This window comes from Triticum aestivum, chromosome 2D (genome assembly GCF_018294505.1).
Source record: "Triticum aestivum cultivar Chinese Spring chromosome 2D, IWGSC CS RefSeq v2.1, whole genome shotgun sequence".
In the NCBI taxonomy this organism is placed as follows: domain Eukaryota; kingdom Viridiplantae; phylum Streptophyta; class Magnoliopsida; order Poales; family Poaceae; genus Triticum; species Triticum aestivum.
The window spans coordinates 4124539-4147886 of record NC_057799.1 but is presented as its reverse complement, the minus strand read 5'-3'; the positions used below and the strand labels follow the sequence as shown (position 1 = coordinate 4147886).

General features: G+C 47.7%; 1 protein-coding gene across 1 annotated transcript; it reads right to left on the bottom strand.

Moving 5' to 3' along the window:
* Positions 1-14504: 14504 nt before the first annotated feature.
* Positions 14505-19113, bottom strand: LOC123048133 (tau-cadinol synthase-like). The gene is made up of 6 exons (XM_044471295.1): positions 19021-19113; positions 18069-18180; positions 17467-17836; positions 15969-16104; positions 15158-15406; positions 14505-14786 (listed from the first exon to the last, which is right to left on the bottom strand). Exons 1-6 carry the CDS (start codon positions 19111-19113, stop codon positions 14505-14507), a joined length of 1242 nt encoding a protein of 413 aa, XP_044327230.1.
* Between the last annotated feature and the right edge of the window lie 4235 nt (positions 19114-23348).

Below are 23348 nucleotides of genomic sequence, written 5' to 3'. Positions count from 1 at the left end.
TTCATCGTTGGGTTTATCGCGTCGAGATCTTCAAAACTAGATCAGATGTTGATAGGTTTTGACGAACTTTTTTCAAGAAAAAACCGGACTAAAAAACCAAACCAGGAGCACGGTTTTTTTCCTTCCCGAAAGAGGCACGGTCGTGCCTCTTACGAAACCACAACCATTCCTCTCGCGGAAGCAAAAGATCTCCAGTCAGTGTCGTTTCATGTCCCATCCCCCTGACCGGCTTACCATCAGGGTGCAGCATCCTCAAAAAAGGACACAAGTACTTGTCTACATCCTTTCAGCTTCTCAATGGGAAGCCTAATCGATTGACATGCACATGCTTTATCCAAGGTACAAACTGTCGTACACATTCTTTATTTTCCCTGTTCTGGTTCCACCTTTTTCTCTTGCTTATTTAGTTTCGTTTGTTCTGGAATCCGGCTCATGGCGTCGGTGGAAGCTTGATTTACTCAACCCGTTTGGTTGCACGGCACGGCAGCATGGTTTGTGGCGGCAAAAAGGTATGCGTCCTTTCAGGTTCTATCGCCAATTCAACGATGATTGATTGAGAGTTTAACCAGCCATTACTCACAGTCTGATGCGCCAGACGCCAATTGTTGCAGATTTCTTACAATTGGGGATTCATAATTTTCACTCAATTCATGCACGCCCATATAATCCCAACCTTGCCTCTGCTCGTTCTCCACTCTCCTCACTTCTGCAAATCATTCTGCAGGCTGCAGCAACGATTGGTGATTCTTATGTCTGCAATTAGTTCCAATTATTCCTCGTTCCTCCATCTCCTCTTCCCCCAATTCTTTCTCCATCTATGGACTTTTTTTTTATCACTGAAGTTATTCTTTGTGCCGAAAAAATGCAGCTTGTATACAAGGACTAATTTTAGCAACACACTGCTCTGGGTCAAGCAACACATCAACTAAGTCATCTTGGCAAGCTAGCAGAGTGTGTACTTTTGCTTTACCGACACACACACACACACACACACACACACACACACACACACACACACACACACATATATATATATATATATATATATATATATATATATATATATTTTACCTAATGTATAATTGCACTTTACATGATTGTCAGGCAATAGCCAACTCAATCTTTGATGCTCATGCGGATGGAAGCGATGTAATCACTCAAAACTACAACTAAATACTCACATGTCCTTGCTCAAGTTGTACTAAACTAATCTATCACGATATGTATTTGATAGGTAAACACAATCAGTAACAAGAAAGAACTCGAGGACAAGGACAGTGACAACAGTGATGGAAATGATAACAGTGGAGTGCAGATTTCTCCTATACATGTTGCAACTGTACAACATTTCTTACTTTTCTATACCCTTGACTATAATAATTTGCTTCATTATCACTGTGATTCTCTTTGAATAATTGTAGGAACACATAGCACCATATTCAGACAAGGAACAAGAAGCACGATCTTCTGATATTGGTACTGCAACCAAAAATGATTCACCCAGAACTAGAAAGAAGTCCTACAAAAGGTCTAAACTACCACTTAGAAGCTAAAACTTCTCCATGTATGCTTAATATTTATTTAGGAACAAATTTGTGGATTACTTGGATGGAACTAAAGCCAAGAAATTGCCTCCACCAAAGAAGATGCACTAATAATCCTAAAAAGAGCTTCGATCAGCATTTGAAGTGCTCATAAAAGGAATGGCGATGTTCGGCATACATCCATCTTTTCAAGTGATTTAGTTTTCCATTAGTAAATATATCGCCTCTGTGCGAATGCTACTACATGATCAAATGATCAGCAACTTTGTCTTCACAAGTAACTATGTTTTGGTATTGTGTTTGCAAAAAGTATTACTCTTCTATGCCCTGAATAATTAAACAATGCAATTCTATGCACATGGTTATTCTACCTCTAAATAATATTGTTTTGATAGATGCGCTGATTCGATATTCTACTATTCTGCCAAAAATGTTTAACTCTCCATGCTATATTATCTCAAATTGTATTAGCATCACAAAATGCACCTTTTTAGTTTTCAGTTAAACTTTCTCCCCACATGAGCAGAGGCTAACATCTGATTTGACCATCTTAGTCTCCAAATTCATATGCAAAATCAAAATTCTTGCCCAGCAGAATTCTAGTGTCGACCACCGAAAAATTTGCAGCCTGGAGTGTCTTGTTCCTCTCCTATATCATTGGTCCTCCTCGTTTCCAGGCGAACGTAGGTGGAGTAACAGTTATGTCAAGAACAAGAACAACTGTTTTTAATGGCCCGTAAAAGAAACTCTGGCCCATGATGTTTTTAGCGGCCCTTAAGAAAAACGTGCAAGATGGGATGCTCGAGACCGACATACGAAATGGGAGGCTGCTCGATACACTGCTCGATCCCGTGCGGCCAAGCCAATGGACGGATGTACGAAAGAACCGTGGAATGCGGGTTAATTGAAAGAAACACATGGACTTTTCTGCAAATAAAAATGACAGGCTAAAATTCTTACCTCCCTTTATTAGAAAAGTCAATATATATTTTATTTTGGTTTTCTGTTTTTCACCATTTTATTTTTTAAATTCATAAATTTCAAAATGTTCAAAATCTTAGAAAATTGATTGAAAGTTCAAAATCTGTTCAATGTGTATTTTGAAAAATGTTCAGTGTGTATTTGGAAAAACATTCACAATACATTAAAAAAAAAAAATTTATATTAAAAAATTAAATGTGTATTTTTTTGAAAAAAATTTCACTGTATTTTGAAAGTATTCAACATATATTTAGAAAATGCTCACAGTATATTAGAAAAAAATATAGTACAAAAAATTGTTTTTTACAAGAAAATGTTCATAGTGTATTTTCTCGAGTTTGAGAACATATTTTAGAATTCATGAACAAATATAGTATTTTCTATTTGTGAACTTTCTGAATTCCTGAAATTTTTTGTAATAGTGAAAAAATCTATTTCGCCAACTTATTCCAAATGTGAGTTCATTTTTGGAAACCATGAACATTTTTTTGAGTTTGCGAACTTTTTCAAATTTGTGAATGTTTTTTGAATTCAGAAACTATTTTTCAAATTGATGGACTTTTTCTGAATCTGCATACCTTTTTCAAATTATCAAACATTTTCGAGTGTTTTTTGCTTGACGATAGGAAACACTGCAGGAAACTGGTGCTAGCATGATACTACCTTTTTTTGAGACAATGCTAGCATGATATTCCCTCTGTCCCATAATAAGTGTCATTGATTTAGTATAATTTTGTATTAAATTAGCGACACTTATTTTGGGACACACGGAGTACTTAAAAAAAGCATAAACTGGGACGGCCCATACCTGAGCGTTGCAGGTGATGGGGTGAGTAGCGGATAGGGTTAAAGTACTTTAGCCTGTGTCGGGGGGATGAACCCCAGGTAGGCAACGGAACCCAGATCCTTTTTAAAAACAACGGGGCCAGCAACGCCCCTCAAGCCGGCCCACGCTTGACCCGGTTAAGCTCCTCGACCTGGCCAAATTCCTCAACCCGGCCCTAACGGCCGATGCAAGGCAGCCGAACCCGGCGCATCAAGACTTCCCCAACAAGAAAGCTTCCCTTTGGCGTATTCCCCAACCCGGCCACGGGTCAGCTCCCGTCCCATCCAGGCCGTACGATAGGACGAGTCTTCATTCAGAGATGAGCAAGGCAACAGTGCCCCGCCCATGCCTCTGGTCAGCCGGGCGTGGCAATAGTGCCCCACCTACCCGCTGACCAGGGTTGGCATGGCTACAGTGCGCCCGTCGTCACTGCCGACGCCAGCAAGCGGCGACCTGACGGAACGCCCCTATAGCGGACTCAACTCGGCTACTCCCTGACGACCGATAAGACAGCCAACAGTGCCCCTACTCCCGGCGGGTCCCGCACCCGGAGAACCCGGCGAGCCCTGACACCCGGCGGGTCCCAGCACCGGCTTCCCAGACGATGACAACCTGGCCCCACGGCCTTGTAACATTACCATTGTACTCCTAGGGGGTTTACCTATAAAACCTCCTAGGAGCCCTCGTGCATACGGGCGATCACTCACTCACACACACATAGCAAGCAACACCCAAGGAGAGGGAGCAGCCTAAGCCTTGGACTGCCTTCCTTCTTCCTCCATACAGCTCTAGGAGCAACTCTGTACTGATACACATCAACTACACTCGGCAGGACTACGGGTGTTATCTCTCCGGAGAGCCCCGAACTTGGGTATGTCTTGCGTCCCGCGCTCGCTCATGCCAACCTCGCCTCTGGAGCCCACCAGTGCCCTCGAGCCTCCTCCTATCTTTAGCCATCCCTTAGCATCTGCCGTGCGCCCAGCACGACAGTTGGCGCCAACCGTGGGGCAGCTCGAGGTCCTGGCCGGCAGCATGCTTCAGACGGGGCTCCTCTCCGACTCCGACGAGCCCGTCACGCTGGCGGACGACGTCATCGACGCACTGCCGCCTCCTTCGCCGCGCTGCGCATCTCTGATGCGCCTGCGGCCGACGAGTACCCCAGCGAGGTACTTGACTTTTCCGACTCCCCCCTTACCCTCGGCGGTAGCACTCCCGCCAGGGCAATGGACGTCTGCATGGAGGTCTTCATCACCGACACCGGCGCCTCTTCCTCGTCCAGCGTGGCCAGGAAGGCCACCGAAGCCAGGGCCGCAGCGGAACGGGCCGGCTCGCCCAACCCGCTGCGTGGCACGATGCAGAGCCTTCGCGTCCCCATCGGCACCGACATCGATGCCTCCAACATCGCCGAGGCCCGGACTCGTCTCGACGAGGACTGCCAGCGCTTGTTGGACCTCACCAGGACGCTCGCCGCCATGCAGTATCGCCTCAACTCCGCTCAGCTCGAGCGCAACGCCGCCTACGGCTTCACGCCGAATACGCCTGAGCCAAGCTAGGTCGCCGACGTGCGGGCCCGGGGGCGCGATCGGACGCTCCTTCGGCGCCATCCCTCCCGTCTACGAGTCTCCCCTGAAGAACATGTGCGCCGCTCAGGCGGTCGCAGTTGGCCTGGATCAGCTCGCGGGCGAAGAGCTGCAGGAACGCCTCAAAAGGGTGAATGACCTCCTCGCTGCGGCTAACGCATAGCAGGACCGCCTCAACCAACTTGCCAAGCCGGCGGGATCCGGCTCCGCCCGCGCCGGCGGACCCGGCGACCACCAGAACACGGCGTCTTAGCCACCCGGCGAGGCGCACTCCGGCCGCACCCGGACCCGGCGCAACCCCGCCCGGACGACTGCCAGCGGCTTGGGCGACGAGCCGATCTCGGAGGTCCGACACCGACTCAACCCCCTGCTCCAACCCAGCCGATGTCCGACTGCGGTCGATCCGGCCCCCCGCGGCGCAGTCACCAACCGGTTGGGCCCGTGCACCATCGACGACACCGACGCCCGCCACCGCCTCGACCGACTCGCCCTCTCCCAGGAGCTGGAGGAGAGCGGCCCTGTCGGGCGTGTGCTTTGGACCACGCATCCGGAATGAGCCCTTTACTAAAGGGTTCACGCTCCCCCGCGACACCCCCAAATACAACGGCACCGTGAAGCCGGAGGACTGGCTCACCGACTACACCACCACCATCGGCATCGCCGACGGTAACCACCGCCTCGCCGTGCGCTACGCGCCGCTCATGCTCCAGGGGGTTGGCCCGCACCTGGTTGAACAGTCTGCCGGCGGGCAGCATCAACGCGTGGGTCGACTTCGAGCAGGCCTTCGTGTGCAACTTCACCGGCACATACAAAAGACCCGGCCGCCCCAGTCAGCTCGCCATGTGCGTGCAGGGACCGGCGGAAACCGGTCGTGAGTACCTCGCACGCTGGACCGAGCTCCGGAACAGCTGCGAGGGCGTCGACAAAGTCCAAGGGATCCAATACTTCATCAACGGGTGCCAGGATGGCACCCTCCTCAAGCACAAGATCTTACGCTCTGAGCCGGCCACCATGGCTGCGCTCATGGTGACGGCGGACAAGTACGCAAATGCCGACTCCGCCATGAAGATCCAGGTAGCACTGGCTGAAGCCGGCAAAGCAAAGCGGTTCCCCCTCCGAAGCCAGCCGACGAAGGAAGCCGGCAGCAGCACAACCAGCAGAACAACAAGCGCAGGGCCGATCAGCCGGCCCAGCGCTACGACAACCGGCTTGTCGCGACCGCTGAACAGGCGCCCACGACCGACCCGGCCGCCAAGCGCCGGCAGACCGGCAAGACGACGTGGCAACCCGCCATGAACTTCGAGGAGATTCTTGACGCCCCTTGCAAGCACCACAGCGGCGCAAGGCCGTCCACGCACACGCTTCAGCAGTGCGCCATCACCAAGCGCCTCATGAGGGGCGACATCCCGCCTCCTCTGGCCCCGGCTCCGGGAGCGGGCTAGCTGCCTCCGCCTCCACCGCTACCTCCGGCTGGCGGCGCGATGCGCGACGACGTCTACCTGGCCCAAAACGCGACCTACGTCGTCTTCACCAGCCTCGGCGATGACGAACGCAGCGAGCACCTCCTTCGGCAGGAGGTGAACACCGTCATTCCGGCCAAGCCGGAATACATGCACTGGTCGGAGCGCCCGGTCACCTGGACTCGGGAGGAACACCCGGCCGTCATGCCGAACCCAGGTGGTTACGCCCTCGTCCTCAACCCCACCATCGTCGTGCCTCGGTGCACATGCAAGTTCTCCCGAGTCCTCATCGACGGCGGCAACAGCATCAATATCCTCTATCGCGACCCATGACCAAGCTCGGCCTCGAGGCCAAAGAGCTGGAGCCGACCCGGACGATCTTCCACGACATCGTTCCCGGCCTCTCCTGCTCTCCAATCGTCCGGGTCCGCCTCAACGTCCTGTTTGACGATAGCGACCATTTCTGACGCGAGCCGCTCTAGTTCGAGGTGGTGGACCTGACCAGCGCGTACCATGCGCTGCTGGGCCAGCCCGCGCTTGCCAAATTCATGGCGGTTCCCCACTACGCCTACCTGAAGATGAAGCTGCCGGGTCCGAAGGGCCTCATCAGCAATGTTGGCGACTACCGCAAGTCCATAGAGTGCGCCCGAGACGATGCCAAGCTGGCCGAGTCGCTGGTCGTAGCCAAGGAGCGGCGCCAACTCGACCGGATCGTCGCCTTGGCCAACGAGACGTCGGCCGCGCCAATCCCGGTCGAGGAGCCGGCCGACGAGGCCTCGTTCAAGCCCTCCAAGGAGACCAAGAAAGTGAAGCTAAACCCGAAAGAGCCCAGCTGCAGCAAGTACATTGTCGTGGGCACCCGCCTTGACAGCAAATAGGAAGGCGAGCTCGTCGACTTCCTCCATGAGAATCGGGATATTTTTGCATGGACCCCAAAGGACATGCTGGGTATCCACAGGAAGTACACCGAGCATAAACTCCACGTCCGCAAGAACGCCAAGCCTGTCCGTCAACCCCTGCGACGTTTTTAGAAGAGAAGAGAAGAACCATTGGTGAAGAGGTCGCCAAGCTCTTGGCGGCCAGCTTCATCATGGAAGTGTTTCACCTCGAGTGGCTGGCCAACCCAGTCCTCGTCCTGAAGAAGAAAAAGACCTGGCGCATATGTATCGACTACACTAGCCTGAACAAGGCCTGCCCCAAGGATCCATTCGCCCTCCCGTGGATCGACCAAGTCATCGACTCCACTGCCGGGTGTGAGCTTCTGTCCTTCCTGGATGCTTACTGCAGCTATCATCAGATCAAGCTAGACCCGGCCGACGCCCTGAAGACGTCCTTCATCACGCCCTTTGGGGCGTATTGCTACATCACCATGTCGTTCAGCCTGAAGAAGGCCGGCGCCACCTTCCAGCGCTGCATGCAGAAATGCTTGCTGCCGCAACTCGGCCGCAATGTCCACGTCTATGTGGACGACATCATGGTGAAGACCAAGCAGCACCTCATGCTCCTCGACGACCTGAAGGAAACCTTCGGCAACCTGTGCAAGTACAAGGTCAAGCTCAACCCGGAAAAGTGCGTTTTCGGCGTCTCGGACGGAAAGGTACTCGGCTTCCTCGTCTCGGAGCGCGGCATTGAGGCAAACACGGAGAAGATCAAGGCCATCGAGCGCATGCGCAAGCCGGCTCGGCTGCGCGATGTCCAGAAGTTCACCGGCTGCTTGGCCTTTGTCAGCCGGTTTCTTAGCAGACTGGGCGAGAGGGCCTTGCCCCTGTATCAGCAGATGAAGAAGACGACGCCATTCGAATGGAACGACCAGGCGGACGAGGCTTTCCGGGACCTCAAGCACATGCTCTCCACCGCACTCGTCCTAGCCGCATCGGCCGAGAAGGAGCCGTTGTTGCTCTACGTCGCCGCAACCTCGCGGTCGGTCAGCACGGTGATGGTGGTCGAGCGACTAGAGAAGGGCAAGATCCAAGCCATCCGGCGTCCCATCTACAACCTGAGCGAGCTGCTCTCCGCCTCCAAGTAGAACTACCCGCACTACCAGAAAATGTGTTACGGCGTGTACTTCACCGCCAAGAATTTGAAGCAATACTTCCAAGAGCACGTTGTTACCGTGGTCAACACGGCCCCTCTCGGCGAGATCATCGGGTGCCAGGATGCCTCTGGCCGGGTCGCCAAGTGGGCGCTCGAGCTAGCTGGCCACACCATCCTCTACGAGCCTCGCACTGTGATCAAGTCCCAAGCTTTGGCCGACTTCCTCGTCGACTGGACCGAGACCCAGTACCTGCCGCCGCCGCCGGACTCAATGCACTGGCACATGCACTTTGATGGCTCGAAGATGCGTCTCGGCCTAGGGGCCGGCATTGTGCTGTCCTCCCCGAAGGGCGACCGGCTCAAATACGCGCTCCAGATCCACTTCACCACCTCCAACAACGTCGCCAACTACGAAGCTCTTGTGCATGGCCTCCGGCTTGCCAAAGAACTCGGCATCCGATGCATCCTATGCTATGGTGACTAGGATCTGGTGGTGTAGCAGTGCTCCGGCGAGTGGGACGCCCGCGACCCCAACATGGCGAGCTACCGCTTCCTTGTCCAGAAGCTGTCCGGATTCTTCGCGGGCTGCGAGTTCCTCCACGTCCCGCGCACGGAAAATGAGGCGGCCAGCACACTCGCCAAGATCGCCTCGTCCCGGCAATCCATCCTGTCCGGCGTCTCCCTCGAGCACCTGCACAAGCAGTCCGTCAAGCCGTCTCCGGACTCCGAGTCCATCTATGTCCCGGCCGCGCCTCAACCCAGCACGGGGACTGCCGAACCCGGCCCGGGGACTGCTCAACCCGGCCCGGGGGCTGCAGCCGCCGCCGTTCCCAACGCGGGGGCTGCTGTGTTGGGGAACGTAGTAATTTCAAAAATTTCCTACGCACACGCAAGATCATGGTGCTGCATAGCAACGAGAGGGGAGAGTGTTGTCTACGTACCCTCGTAGACCGTAAGCGGAAGCGTTATGTCAACGCGGTTGATGTAGTCATACGTCTTCACGATCCGACCGATCCAAGTACCGAAAGCACGACACCTCCGAGTTCTGCACACGTTCAGCTCGATGACGTCCTCGCCTTCTCGATCCAGCAAGAGGGGCGAAGTAGTAGATGAGTTCCGGCAGCACGACGGTGTGGTAACGGTGTTGGTGAAGAACAATCTTCGCAAGGCTTCGCCTAAGCACTACGAAAACTATGACGGATGATAAACTAGAGGAGACGGGGTTGCCGGCACACGGCTTGGTGTTTCTTGCTGTGTCTTGGGTGCTAGCCATACCCCTCTATTTATATGTTGAGCCTTGGGGTCAAAACTTGGAGTAAAAGCCTCCACAAAGTCGGTTTCACCCGAAAGGCAAGAGTCCTTCTCGGACTCCAGAGTCATTCATTTTTTGGCAGAGAATTTTTTTGAATTTTATTTTGATATAAATTTTTTAAAATTATTTTTAACATGACTAGAAATTTCGTGATTAAAAGAGTTCAGACCCCACCGAAATATGAAAATTTTCGTTGAATTTTTTAGCAGTGCCCAGAATATATGGTCTGTAATGCTAATAAAAAGAATATGGGCTTCAAAATATCCTTAAGAATTAGCAAACGAGCTGTAAATTATTGAAAATAATGGATAATGGGCTGTATGCTGTTTTCCACGGATTTGGAGGCTGACTTCTGGGCCTACTAGGTTCATGATGACGTTTTCCTAAAAAAATTGACGCGTACGCAAGGCTTTGTCAACTTAGTCAACACAGAGCAGTGACTGTTGGATGTCCATTCAACGGCCGCCGTGCTTCTTCAATCTTTGATCTTCCTGCTCCAGCCGCCCAAACCAGCGCCGGCGGGACTGCCTACTCCCTCCTCCCGTGGCCGGCTGTGCTGCCGCCAGGCCATCCCTCTACCCACCCGCACATCCTGTTATTTTTCGGTGATGTCAGCCTCACCCCGCAGCCGACCACTCAGCGCTCGTACTCCCCTCAGCGTGGGCATCCACTGCCGCATCTTCCCCTGCTCCGTGTCATTCCCTTCCTAGGCCTCGCCGTCGTCCACCGCCCTGGTGCTCTCGGCGCGGCATGGTCAACGTGGTCAACGAACGAAATCAGAAGTGGACGGTACGTGGAGAGGCTGACAGCTGGGTCCACGGCCGCACACAAGGAAATGTCTCCTTATTAGGCGCAAAATAATGATTCCTCCACCTGACAGGTGGGACCCATCGGAATGGCCTCTGTATTTTGCAAAAAAAAACGTTCCCCCCGCTGACAGCTCGGACCCGCTAGCTATATCTTCGCACGCAAGGAAGTGCCTTCTTATTACGCACAAAAAAATGAATACTCCCCCTGCTAGCTGGGACCCACCATAGTGTGAGGCTAACTTGTGGGCCTACTAAGTTGACGGGGATGGAGGGCTTTGTCAACTTAGTCAATATGAACGATTCTAGCTCCAGTGATCGTACAATGTCCATTCAACGGCTATAGTGCTTCTTCAACCTCTGGTCTTCTTGCTCTAGCCGCCCAAACCAGCGCCGGTCGTGCCGCATGCTCCTGCCTCCCGTGGCTGGCTGTGCTACCGCGGAAGCCTCACCACCCCCTATTATTCCCACCGCTCGCCAGGCGCTGCGGCGACGACAGCCTCACACCACAGCCGAACCAGTGAACCCTCGTACTCCTCTCCGCGTGGGCATCCACTGCCGCGTATTCCCCGGCTCCGCGTCGTCCCCTTCCTACGCCTCGCCGTCGTCCACCGCCCTGGTGCTCTCGGCGCGGCGTGGTCAAGGAACGACTTCCATCGGAAGAGTACTGTACATGGAGAGGCTGACAGCTGGGTCCACGGCCGCAGTAAGAAAGTGCCTCAGTATTATGCGGAAAATAATGATTCCTCCACCTGACAGCAGGGACCCACCGGACGGGCCACAGTATTTTATGAAAAAAAGTTTCCCCACTGACTGCTGGGACCCACCAGCTACATCTTCGCACACAAGGAAGTGCGTGCATATTACGGGCAAAAAATATGATTCGCCCCCTGACTGCTGGGACCCACTAGCTACATCTTCGCACGCAAGGAAGTGCTTGACAGTCGGGACCCACTTGGTTGAAGCGTACGTAGCGTTGTCACTCTGGTCGCGAACGTGTACGTACATACTGGTCGATCGGTCTGTCTGCAGGCTACAGAGATGAACCGTGGCCGTGTAAGGAAGGGCACGTGTCGTAGTAGAGGCACGCACGTGTTGTAGTAGAGGCGCGCACGTAGCATATCACGCAGTCCCGTTAATATCATGTACACATACGTACAGCGGCCAGGGTGCAAGAAAGTAAATACGGCCACGTACGTACATATGGGCGGGGTCTCGAACGCCTACTCGCGCATACGTACGACCAGAGCTCGTCTACATGGCTGGGTCAGAACGGAGAAACTGCATCGTCGTTGTGTTCATCGGGAGCCAACCGGCTTGGACGGAACAACCGATCGAAACGAGGCCTGGCGTACCGCAGAACGGAGGAAACGGCCTTGTGTTCGACCGGCCACGGTCGAAACGGGATCCTGTTCACCGGGAGGGGTCTGGCGTACCGCAAAACGGAGGAAACGGACTTCTCTTGGACCTCCTACGGTCGAAACGGGGTCCTGTTGATCGGGAGGGGTGTGGCGTACCGCAAAACGGAGGAAACGGAGTTGTGCTGGAGCGCTACGGTCGAAACGGGGTCCTGTTCATCGGGAGGGGTGTGGCATACCGCAAAACGGGACTCCACGGGATACTGTTCATCTTCATCGTCGACTGCCTCCACGGGCTACTGTTCATCCACCGTCGACCTCCTCCAGCCTCCACCTGCGACTTTTCATCCATGGCGTCTTCTCTCCTGCCTCCACCAGCCACTGTTCATCCAGCCTCCACCGCTCCTCCACTGGCTACTGTTCAACCAGCCCTCTCCACGTGGTCCTGTTCAACCACCCCTCCACGGGCTACTGTTCATCTAGCCCTCCATCGGCTACTGTTCAACCAGCCCTCCACGGGGTCCTGTTCATCCACCCCCAACCAGCTCGATCGGGGTCCTGCTCATCCAGCGGCAACGGCCTCTACTACCACGGTGTCCTGTTCATCCACCTCCACACCGGGAACTGTTCATCCAACCCCCCCAATAATGCTCACTGTTCATCAAGAGGCAGCAGGTTCGATCGGCTTCAGTTAGCAGCAGTAGCGAAGGAATCGCTCGATCGGGTTCAATTAACACTCATCGATCGATCGCTCGGGTTCAGTAACGCATAGCCTGCAGTGCAATCGCTCGGGTTCAGTAGGTGAACGCCTCGCTCGGGTTCAGTTAGAGCCCAACGCCTCGCACCCACGCGCGTACGTGTACGAGAGAAACGCGCATCGCTCGGCCCCCCGACCACCCACCATAACCGGGAACTCCTCGATATTTTCCTCGCCCTCGCTTATACCATGGTTTTTTCCGTCATGGATTGCCCAAAAAATGTCATGCAACTGCGTCTCCGGCCCGCCCAGGACGAAAAGCCCATTTTCTATCTTGATTTTTTGTCAATGAATTAGAAGTGTCATAAGCATGACAGGAAAAAAATTCGTTCGGCCCAAAATGTCACGGATGTGTCTTTTTTTTGTAGTTCTACTAGCTATGGACCCGTAGGTCTGTGGTAAACTACTCACGCTTCATCGGAGAGGCAATGGTGTTGATGTAGAAGCTCTCCATGATCGAATCCCCCTTCGACAGGACGCCGAAAAAGGCCCATAGATGGGATCTCATGGGTAGAGAAGGTTGCGGCGGTGGAAAAGTGGTTTCGTGGCTCCCCTGGAATTTTTTGGATATTTGAGAATATATAGGAGGAAGATCTAGGTCAGGGGGTCGCCGAGGGGCCCACAAGGTCGGGGGCGCGCCCTCCACCCTTGTGGCTGCCTCGTGGCTCTTCTGACTTGCACTCCAAGTCTCCTGGGTGTCTTCTAGTCCAAGAAAAATCACTGCGAAATTTTTATTCTATTTGGACTCCGTTTGGTATTCTTTTTCTGTGAAACTCAAAAACAAGGAAAAAAACAGGAACTGACACAGGGCTCTAGGTTAATAGGTTAGTCCCAAAAATCATATAAATTTGCATATTAATGCATATAAAACATCCAAAACAGATAATATAATAGCATGAAACAATAAAAATTATAGATACGTTGGAGACGTATCAGCACTATTGGAGATGCGGGAAAAATATCCATCAGGAGATGGCGCTGTCGCTAACGCTAACGCTCGCAAGGCGGTTTTCCAGGCAATCCCACAAAATCCTTTTTTTTCGTTGAGCTCATAACCTGGTTTGTGCGATTGACTCTGAGAGCGAGCGAGGGATCGTTCAAGCCGAAGAGGTTTGAGAATAACGTGGATTATTATGGGACACATTTTGAAGTCACCTCTTTCGGCGCTGTTCAGCATGACCACCGTAAAGATTGTCTTGGCAAATCTTCTCCACCACTTTGACTGGTGCTAATTCCCGACGAGCCAATTAAAGAGTCACTGAACATGTCTAAGAAATTTGGGATAACTGTAAGCAGAAAGTTTGACCTTCAGCTGCTAGCTTTTCTACGGCCACGCTCCAAAGCTATTTCGATATACATATGGAATGTATATAGTAATAATTATATAGAGGACCTTTATTGAACCAGAATGTTTTTGTTGCTCTGTAGTCTGTACATCTGTAGATGTTTGCATTGCTCTTGTTGGACTATCAGATTATTTTTCATATTATTCTGACTGACATTGGCTATGTCAAATAATATCTCTATGCAAAGGTTTGCATGTACCTCTATGTAAAAAAGTATGAACAAGCTTATCCATGAGTAGTTAAGTTTGATATATGCACAACTCTTTCAATCTCTGACGAACTCAAACATACATCGATATGTTTAGTCCTTTACATAAGATAAAGTTTGAGTCGAGATATAATTATAACCAAAATTATCACGCCGTAATAAAATGCACTGCTACAACTTTCTTGCACTGTTGCATTTCACATATTATCAGTGAATCACATGCATGCTTATCAACATTTCCCTTTCTATGGTGAAAACTAGGGAACAAATACACGATGAATTGGGCCAAGGCTTACATATTCTTCAGGAAGAGCCTCTCAATAGTCCACTGCATATGTGCGCTGTGCGTGTATACATCATTTCTGTTACCATAGAAAAATGTTGTGCTAATCGCTAAGCTAATGAACTGCTGCAATGCAGGGAGAAGATGATTTTCAAAGCGAGCTTGGTTCAGAGTCTTCCATTCTTGTTCTATCAGGGCAACAATTTTGATAATGGCCACTTCACTTGTCACGTTGTACTCACTGATGTAACACTCTACAGTGCTTGCCAGATCCCCCTTGCATTTTCTACGCTGTATGATAACATCAATAATCATCTTTATGTAAGTATGTATCAATTTAATATCTTGCATCCGCTCACAATGATAGTACAAACTTGGTAACTGAGCCCTGCCCCCTTTTCCATAGGTGCCCACACATTTTGATGTGTACAAATTTATAAAATATAGACCAATGAAGTTAAGGTAGCATCACAAAAATGACATTGCTGAAAAATAATTCTAAGTGTAACCCATACTATGATTTTTTTTGTCAAATAAATCACATTTTAGCTGTCAAATTGTTGGTCAAAATTATATCTCAATATGCTTGAACTTGAGCTTCTTACATGTGTGAAAGGAGCAAGTAACATGTATGCAAAAAAATTGAAATATTATATATATACCTCAAATGCACCGATATCATTCATGAAACGGGAAATCTTCCCGACTGATATGACGACATCCGGGACACTAGCAGCCCATTTGAGTGCTGGCTTCATCATTGCATCACTCATTCCAGCCATCATACTCACACATATCGTTGGCACACCAATGTTCAGGCTAGTCAACTTGACCTGATCTACAAAGCTTGGCTTGTGGTTCCTGTGTGACCATTTCGCTTCTTGCAGGTAACCAGTCACGTTATTTTGGACCTGCATGCAAACAAAGAGATGTAATCCCAAAATTAATGAGAGAGAGAGAGAGAGAGAGATGCACAACCCCCCCCCCCCACACACACAGAGAGAGAGAGAGAGAGTTATATGGGAATATCCAATTCTGAGCCCAGGCTCATCTGCACCTGCTCAATAAAAAATTCTTAACAAATTCAAAAAAATTAAAAAAACAAATTTTTGTGGAAGGTAGATAATTTGGTGCGTGAGGTGCGCTCCAAATTTCATAGCATTTGGACATTTGAGTAGCTCTCAGCAAAAAAGACAAATTGGGTCAGAACAGTATGTGAACAGTACACTATTTAACAGACCACAAATTTGTCTTTTTTGCCGAGAGCTACTCAGATGTCCAAATGATTTCACATTTGGACCAGACATCATGCAATAAATTATCTACCATGCCAAAAAAATGGAATTTTTTGAATTTTTCTAGTATTTTGTTTGATTTTTTTACTGAGCGCAGGTGCAGATGATCCTGGGAGCCAAAACGCCTCACTTAGTTATATGTTTTTTTTACAAGACAGAAAAGGGTACATGAACTTACCGCTTTTTTCAGGTGTGCTATATCGTAGTTCGTATTGGTTGGCATTTCAGCCTCAATATTGTCAAATGTCCTCAGCATCTCCATATAGAACTTCTTCAAGTACTCCGGCAGGAGAAAAGCGGCGCTCTTATCCCATCTAGAAGGCCAATTCACAAAAACAATCTTAAAACAAGTTATCGTAGTTTGAAAATTCTTTGTTTGCATGTTAACCTAACATTTTATTTTTCTATACTCTTCGTCTTTCTTCAACACATCAAGAACCACTAGTTTCACTTTGCTCCATGAGGCAAATAGTGTAACATGACATCAAGATTTCATTATAGGTAATATATCTCATTCGTTACTGCATTTAGATTTTCTTTCATCCACCTCTTATTATGGCAACATATATGTTTGTGTTAATAAAATAATAATCTAATCATGCATCACATTTTCATTTGAAATTGCAATTGTAACCAGATTGTATGTACCAATGAGTGCTAGTGTGTTAAGACTTATGAAAAATGCATGTCAACATCGGATTCAGCTTGTCCACCTCTGGACGCGGTAATTATCCAAAGAATAGTAATATGCTCCTGGGTTGAAGCATGATTTGTATACCATTTTTTTCTTGTTAGAATTGCACTCTTATGGTCGGCAATGCAGGGTGTTCAATTACTTCTTCATAAGTATTAAAAATAGTTATTATCCAGTACACGCATGTTCGTAATTACTTTATCACTTTAAACGTCATGGAAAAATCACGTTGCGCACATATTTACTGACCGTGATTGCCAGTGATTCTAAGGACGTACTGATATGATATGGAATCGCTATCTTAGTGGAATATACATTAGAAGCACTGACAATTCGAGAGATAAAATGTAGAGCTAAATCAATCCCACCTTTGTATTGCTTCATGTAGCTTCCAACTGTCCTCTAGGGTGGCATGGTTGTCATATATGTCATCTAATGTGGTAATTAGTACAATCATCTTTGTGATCATACTTCGAGGGAGCTCAAATTTTGTATCATAGTACAACACGGAGGCCCATGTATAACCCTCCACCACACGATCGCGGATAAAGCTTAGCTCGATATATCCAAAAAAATGTTTCCACCACCTGTGAATTACTTAAGCAATGTTATCTGAACTAGTACATATATAGTCCATGTAGAATATAACATCGCTAGCCCCATTAAGAGATAAAAGAACAATGGTCAATTATTATTAAAAGCATGTGCATTCTCACTACACCATGTATGTAATTATCCTACAATGCACAGAAACTATGAAACACTGAAGCATCACGAACCATTAATGAATATGCATTCTCATATTAATCAAAAAAGGCAACCACGTAAACTCTTAATTTCAATGATGTTAAGTACTAGAAATGTAGTATTAACTAGACTTTTGGTTTTTTGTTTGTTTGAAGATGTAGTATGTGAGGGCAACCACCCGTGAATCATTACTGGGTTATATATTCTGTTTATATAAGAAAGATAAATAACATACCTGGTAATAACTTTGAGCTCCTTTGAGTGGACATTTTGCTGAAGGTTGAAATCCAATTTGGCAAGCTCCAGTAGCATCGGGTTATGCTCCTCTTGTTCATACTCTTGGATATAATGTAGCATTTCCACCCTCTTATTTGTCCTTGGCATTGGTATGTGAAGGGCACGTTGGACTTGTTGAGCTAGTGGGGTCTTTAAAGTACCACTACATGATTCAAGATGATGCCTTGCAAAAGCTATGGCTTCTTCAAGTGCTGGCTCACCATGAATTAGAAGATGAGATGCATTGTATAGACATAATAGTGTCCTGGGTTCATTTGTTATATCCTTGACGAAGCTTCCATCTTCACTTTTGAATCGATTGAAAACATCTGTAAATCGATAAATAAATGTTGGTGTTCTCGTGACCACATTGTCAATGGAGCTTCTATTGTTGTAGACATGTCGTCCACATTATGAAATATTTTGCAAATAAGGTTACCAATCTAATCTTGATAACTCAATTTCTTAGCCAGTTAAAAATTTGCACATCATGATTTTTCTTTCATAATTTTTCGTAACCAACTATGTATAATAAGAAAAAATTGTTAGGAATATATATACCTGGAGATACCCAGTGTCCATGTTCCCTCAGCAAGCGAAACCGAAGGGCAACTTCATAGAGGTTGTAATTACTAAATTCACTCTTCAGGATTTGCCTCATAGCGGTGTCAATCTGGTCTTCAAAGTGGTGATCAATTCCGAGATGTTGTAGTGTATCCACTAAGGACATTTTTACCACTATGTCATTGCTGGTTTTAAACAACATACATATGTCTTCCTTCAGTTTTTTTGCCCTAAGCGTCATCCACTGCTTGGATTTCTGCAATGCAAGAATTGAACATTTTTAATTAACCAAAAGGGACAAGGGTGAGCTAGGTAAAGAAAATGTCGCCAAAACCAAAAATAGTTGAAAAAATATAACAACTCGTATCTCCAGTGAAACAAAATGGACCAAAAGTACATGATTGTATAAAATAACCATATATCCTTTCACTGAGTCCAACTTTCCAACATGTGCCAACCAAAGGCTATTCACATGTATCTTCTAAGGGTGTCGGTCGTGGCCAGCATATTTAATTTCAAAAGCATGCATGTGGTTTCAAATTGCTTCCACTCAAGCATGGAGTTACACTAGACGATTTACTTATGACTATGAGTGTTGTTGATGATATACAAAGTAGATATCTGAATATGACAAATCTGTACCGCTGGGTATGTGAAATATAAAGTCTATAGACATATTCAGATACTATAAGAAGTGTCGACTAGTGAAGTACACACGATAAGCAACCGGTTGACATGGATCTCTAGAGGAGCACGGATGGTAATTAGAAATGTGTTCCTACTTGGGCCTGCAAGTAGTGGGTGCATGGTGTACATTTTGGCACCTCTTGGGCCGGCCCAGCATAGGCCGGGTAGTAGATACTAGTACAAAAATGCATAAAATAGTTACAAATAAATACCTTCGTGCATGGTGACATTTTGTGCCATAAATAGTTAGCTTTTATTATACCTGTAGCAGCGGTGGCTCATATCCAGCAAAGAAGTCGATCCATGGTGAGGGCTCGTAGCTGAACGCAGGAGTAGCAGCATTGCCGGACGCCATGGAAATTAACCGTTGCTTCTTTGTTTTCAAGAGTTAGCAGCTTGGGCTATAGATAGCTTTCTTTGGGGAGGAAGGAGAATGTGTGCGTGAGGCCTTTAAATAATGTCCAAGCGATTGCAGGTCCATGCATATTTCTCATCGTTAGCAGCCGGCCGGCCGAACTATAAAGACGACCGCATGCACTACTAATCTACCTACCTTCAGGTTGATTATCCGGTAGTGCCTTTAGACCCACCCAATTGATGGGCATAAAATCGTGTATTTCCAGCGTGGAGAAATCTATTTTAGATTGCTATACTTGTGACTTGCACTGTTCCTTAGCCATTTTGTCCGTTTTTTACATGTCACATAGTATTGTCATGTTTATGTTCAGAATTTACATCCACATACTTTTAACCATCCTCTATATACATGAATCTTTTGTGTTCATTTATTTTGAAACTTGAAAGTATATCTTTTTTTTGGCGGTTCAGATGTACCTCAGATCAGAAAACTCCAGCCCTTTCTGGGTGCAGTTGTTCGTGATACATGTACTTAATAGACAAAAACTAGTTGCCAAATTTACATTCAACTCGTGTCATAATCCAAAATATCACACTAATTTAAACTTAATAGAGAATGTAAAAAAATTCAAACTATTTTAATTTGTGTAGAATGTACAAAGAAAAATGATGGACCTACCAAAGTTAAATCAAAGTTACTTTGAGGAATGTATTTCTTGTCGCATGTGTTATATTTATCTTCATAGGACGGATCCTTGGTCAAAGACCATGGCAGCCCCAAGATTGCATCTCATAGCAGCCGCACCAGGAACAGTATAAAGCTAGCTCAACGCATGCAATTGGCGTGACAATGTATAGTCAGCAAAACACTCATGCCAATTGTTGTGATCTCTCAGGCATGCATCATGCATGCAGGTCTCTTGTGCGTAGGGCCAAGAATCCCTTGTACATCACTTTTCGATTATACTACATCGAGTTTAAGATGAATGCATGATGCGTATTAGCAGCCGGGCGAATTATACTAGATAGTCCCTCTTTCGATTTATAAGGCCCAAGTGTATCCCTAAATTAATCATTTAATCAAAGTAACACCAAATGTATATCATAAATGGTATATCTTTAGAAGTTTTCTATGGAATATTTTTCTTGTGATATAATACTAGCATTATGTTGGTCAAATTGATGATTGTTCAGTACATGTGGGCCTTATAAACTGGAGAATGAGTACAAAGAAAATGCTGCTATTCTACTCCGTGATTGAACTGTGTGTTGTGCTTGCTGCCGCTTCCTGCGGAGGAAGGATAGATAGTCACATGTGCCTGCTCCACCATCGGAGACCCAGGGAGTACAAAAAAACTCTAGATAGCTAACACTAATAAATTAGGGCATGCATTCATTACCATCGTACTCTAGATAGCTAACACTAATAAATTAGGGCATGCATTCATTACCATCGTTATGCCATGTTATTAAGTATCATAGCTTGACGGCAACTCCCCCTACCAAACCCTAGCTGCCCGGTCCAATATCTTAACTGTTTTTACCTGTGATCCATCGCCTCTACTATGTCGTGAGGTTGGGAGATGCAAATATTATAGCTTTTCTTTGAGGTCTTTGTTTTTTTTCTTGACTATGGCAACAACACCAGCGCCTTGCGAAATACTAGTTCTCCTTCTCCTTAAGTTGTCCTTGTCTGTTGATCAGGTTTTCAGGATCATGTGGTCCACTAAACCATTGTAGGGATTTTCGTTCATGGTGTGTTGAATAAACTTTGTGCCCTATTCCAGATGGGGCGGGAATTCAAGAGTTTTTATTTGCTGAAGATGAAGATGAAACATTTTTTGCTAAATAAAAAGACAAGCACACACATGAGGTACCTTCAGGAACATTTATCCTTGGTCAAAGACAACGGCCCACAGATTGCAGCGACGTTTCATAGCATTGAAGTTTCATGGATCTTATAGCAGTCACTCATGGATCTTGTATCGGTAGGACCGGTGATTTGTATCGGCCGGTGCGACGGCTCGTTGCGATTCAGTAGTTGCGGTGGTGCGGCAGTCCGAGCGATGGAGGGCGCGGTGGATCTGACTTCACGGCGGTACAGTGGTGGCGTCCTTGGCCAGAAGCGGCCGGATTCGAACGGATTTGGTAGCAGCAGCAAAGTGGGAGGGGAGGCATTTCTGCGTGTTCACCTTAGGGAATGTTCCGGATGGTGGTTTGGCTGCACGCAGCTGGGTTTTTGTTTTGCGAGACTTGCGCATGTTGTTGTATATTTGCAGCACAAGAGGGTGTATTTTAGGGACAGCTGTTGGAGCACCGTTTTTATGTCAAAATGTCGTAAAGAGCATTTTCTTTGCACCTCTACTAATTTTTCAATCTTGTATTGGAGATGCTTTATGTGTGTTCATTTTCTCCATAGGTGTCGCCGCCTCCTTCAAATACTTACCCCTACGCGTATGCATATGAGGGCAACTATTGGTGGTGCACGAGTCAGGTGAAGGTGCGACCTGGTGCAGCTTAAGCCATTTGCGAGCGGGTGCATGGACGGGTCGGTGACATTTAGGCTGGTCTGGCTCAGCCATTCGACCGGTTTGCGTGTAGAGAAAAGGATGGAAAGAGGAAAACTTTGACATGGCGTAACCATGACGGGGCTTTTCTTCACCCTCGATTTAGCAGATTTTGTCTCCTACAAAACTATTGGAGCAGGAATTCAAAAGTTTTAGTTTTCTCTAAGATGAAGCCGTTGTGCGTGTAATTTGGTACTGGTTCCTATTTTGCATGTCTGCCATGGTTGTGTTTGTGGAAATTACTTCATCTATCGTTTAGTAGAGAATTTTCTGGGTCTTGTAATTCGTTTGGTAACCGTTCTTTTGTCTGGTTTATCAGCCTAATGCAACATGTGCCAGTTTCTCAGTATAGTCCGAGTAGGTGTGTTTCTTTTCGTTTGGAGGTGTGGTGCTTACGAGATCGCAAACAAGCTACAAAGAAAAGGACATCTATGCGGTGTACTTTGTGCACTGCTTCTCTTGGCACATGTGTTATTGTTATCCTTATATATATGAATGATACTTTGTCAAAGACAACATCGTCTAGATTGCATCCACTTTTCATAGCAGCCGCACCAGCTGGAACAGTATAAGGCACATACCATCGTGAGTGTGACAATCAGGCCTATCTTTACGTAACTGTGACCACTCAACGCATGCATGCATCCACGTTTCTCACAGTCAAGTAGCAGCCGGAGGAATCCGGTATATCGATCTTGTGCGTACTGGGAATTCGGTGCGACGTCCACTAGATCGACTATAAGATCTGCTCTTCACTGGGAATGTTAGCAGCCGGTTGAATCATTTTTAGTATACAGGCCATGACGCCTTTATGTTCTGCCCCACTAGTTCTGTTAAACGTATTAGGGTTTGGAACAATGCTCGATACCCTTGGTGGGTACGGCTGTCATATATTTATAAGAGGGAACCGTACAAATACAAGTTGTGTTACAACACGTATATCTAATATATACTTAGTCTAACACCCTCCCTCAATCTTAACTATGTCCTGAAACACTCAGAAGGTTAAGATTGCGACGACATCCTTCAAAAGAAGGCAAGGGCAAGGATTTAGTGAAAATATCAGCAAGCTGATCCTTCGAAGAAACAAACTTAATCTGAAGAAGCTTCTGAGCAACACGTTCCCTCACAAAATGATAGTCAACTTCGATGTGCTTCGTTCGGGCATGAAATACTGGATTGGATGAAAGATATGTTGCACTGACGTTATCACACCAAAGAACAGGCGGCTGAGTTGGGGAGACCTTCAACTCTCGAAGCAATGACTGCACCCACATGATCTCAGCTGTGGCATTAGCAACAGCTTTGTACTCAGCTTCGGTACTACTCCGAGACACCATAGCTTGCTTGCGAGCTTGCCAGGCGATCAAGTTAGGCCCAAAGAACACAGCATGTCCCCCCGTGGATCGCCGATCATCAGGACAACCAGCCCAGTCGGCATCAGAGAATGCTGAGATCAGTCCAGAACGCGCAGGCTGAAGATGGAGACCATATGAACCAGTGTGACGAACATAGCGCAAGATGCGCTTAACAGCTGACCAGTGAGAATCACGTGGTGCATGAAGATACTGGCACACACAGTTAACTGCAAATGATATGTCTGGTCGAGTAATGAGCAAGTACTGCAGTCCACCCACAATGCTACGGTACTCTGTGGCATCCTCAG

What these genes read in the sequence shown, in the direction of transcription:
- LOC123048133 (XM_044471295.1), bottom strand. Translation starts at nt 19,113, where the DNA reads ATGGCGTCCGGCAATGCTGCTACTCCTGCGTTCAGCTACGAGCCCTCA. An exon ending in ATGAGCCACCGCTGCTACAG is followed by an intron (nt 18,181 to 19,020) that starts GTATAATAAAAG and finishes TTTGAAGACCAG; the next exon opens with ATTGACACCGCTATGAGGCA. An exon ending in ATGATATCGGTGCATTTGAG is followed by an intron (nt 14,787 to 15,157) that starts GTATATATATAA and finishes GTTATCATACAG; the next exon opens with CGTAGAAAATGCAAGGGGGA.